This window comes from Pteropus vampyrus, unplaced genomic scaffold (genome assembly GCF_000151845.1).
Source record: "Pteropus vampyrus isolate Shadow unplaced genomic scaffold, Pvam_2.0 Scaffold250, whole genome shotgun sequence".
Taxonomy (NCBI): Eukaryota; Metazoa; Chordata; class Mammalia; order Chiroptera; family Pteropodidae; genus Pteropus; species Pteropus vampyrus.
The window spans coordinates 194,123-196,155 of NW_011889031.1; the positions used below are offsets into that span (position 1 = coordinate 194,123).

General features: G+C 59.2%; 1 protein-coding gene across 1 annotated transcript in view; it reads right to left on the bottom strand.

The window, feature by feature from the left end:
- Positions 1-8: 8 nt before the first annotated feature.
- MYH14 (myosin heavy chain 14) overlaps positions 9-2,033 on the bottom strand; it is a gene marked incomplete at its 5' end in the record, with an annotated part of 74,578 nt that continues 72,553 nt past the window's right edge. The window contains 3 exons of the mRNA XM_023520162.1: positions 9-333; positions 477-649; positions 1,890-1,998. Of these exons, the coding sequence (XP_023375930.1) occupies positions 180-333; positions 477-649; positions 1,890-1,998 (436 nt within the window). The remainder of the gene's footprint in view (positions 334-476; positions 650-1,889; positions 1,999-2,033) is intronic.

Sequence of the window (2,033 nt, forward strand, 5' to 3'; positions counted from 1 at the left end):
TCCTTGCTTCCCTGCTCCCCCCGCTCCTCCGTGTTCCAGGGGTCGTAGCAGGTCTCGGGGGACCCTCCAAGCCGGGGTTGACAAGCGCTGTGGTACCAGCAAGAAGCCACGGGGGGAGTTCACAGGACCAGCACCCGAGGGGGCCGGGGTTGTGGGGGGGGGCTGAGGGCAGGGAGGGGTCACTGGGGCTGGGCTTCGGGGGGCCCGTTGGGCTCAGGGGCCTGCGGCCCAGATCCCGGCTCTGCCTCCTCGGCCTCCTCGTCTGACGCTACACCCTCCTCCAGCCGGAAGACTTGGCGAACGGTGCGGGTGGTGAAGGTGAGGGGCCCACGTCTGCAGGGGGCGGAGGGGCGGACAGGGAGACGGCAGTTAGATGAGGGGGGCAGAGGGAAATGCGAGAAATAGGGAATGTGACAGAGGGAGGCGGGGGGACAGGGCTTGGTGGAGTGAGGGCAGCAGACGCGGGGCGGCCATACCGCAGCCGGTTCCTCAGCGTGGTCACCTCCCGGTTCATGGACTCAGCAGACTCTGTGACGTCCTCCAGCTCACGCTGCAGCCTCCGGCGACCGGCCTGAGCCCTGGACGCCTCCTCTTCCGCCTCCTCCAGCTGTCGCTTGAGCTGCTTCACGCGCAGGTTCCCCTTCTCCAGCTTGGCGGGAGCGGGGAGGCGGGTCAGGTTTCAGAGTGCTGTCCCCACCCCTCCTTCTGACCACTCGACGTCCCATCCACATTCCCTCTTCTAGCCACACTGGCCAGCTTTTCGCTCTGAACTCACCGAGCTTATTTCCACAGCCCAGGGCCTTTCCACCTACGGTTCCCTCCGCCTGGCTCTTCCCCTCCCTTCCGGTCTCGATTAAATGTCACCTTCTCAGAGGGGTCTTTCTGACCCCTCCCTCCAATCTAAAGAGGATTCCCCGATCCTCCACATCTCGCTCACTCTTTGATCCTGTTTCTTCATAGTCCCGTCACAAGCTTTGATTATCTTGGCTTGTTTATAGGTTTCTCGAGTCTGTCTTTTCCTATGCTGCAAATGTGAGCTCCATGAGGGCGGGCACCTTCTCTGCCTCGTTCAAAGCCATATATCTCCAATGACTAGCGTCAGGCTGGCACGTAGTGGGTGCTCAACAACTGTTCGTGGAATGAACGGCGAATAAAACACAGCTGAGCTTTTAAGGGCACGGCGACCTGAGATCCATCCGGGCTCTGTCTGCTAACTGTGACTTTGGTGCACATCACATCCCCTTTTAAAAAAGTTCCATTTCCTCTGTGAGATGGGGCTGGCGAGGGAAGGCAAGCGCGTACTTTTTCAAAAGCGGGCAGCGCAGAGTTTGGGCCACAGTAACTGCCCCACAAATAATTATGAGCATGGATGCCGCAGCCAGAATGCTAGGCTTGGAACCCCGGCTCCATCTCTTAAGAGCTAAATAATTTTGAGCAGGTTTATTTCATCTTTCTGTGCCCCGGTGTTCTCATCTGAATGTCAGGGGAAAATACCGACCGTGTCATTCTGATAAGAATTCAATGTGCGACACGTTATGTCTTTCGCAGAGTGCCTGGCACTCCATCAACGTCGTGCGTTGTTATTTTAGGTCTGGCCTGGCCTCTGGGTAGTGCTTAAATTCTCCCCTCTCCTCCACTGCCTCAGCCCCCTCGAAAGCTCAGCTTTCCTAGATTCCAGAAGTCACAGCCTACGAAGTCACTGATTCCAGCTCTGTGTCTCTCTGCCCGTGGCGCCAAGCCCCGGAATGGGATCTGAACTCAGTTCCAGTCCCGCACCCGCAGGCCGCCTCTCGCAATGGGAACTCGCTGCCTCCAGAGACGGCACGTGCGTTTCTCCATCGGTGGTCCCACACCCCGCTGCTCCCCGGCGACGTCAGCTGCTCACCTACCTGGTCCCTGAGGTGGTCGCCCACCCTCCGCTCCTCCTCTGCCTGGAGCACCACCTCTTTCAGCCGCTTCTCGGCTCTGCGCACCAGCTTGCCGGAGAGGATGCGCTCCCTGAAGACAGGTATAAAGGAGAGGTTCGGGACAGG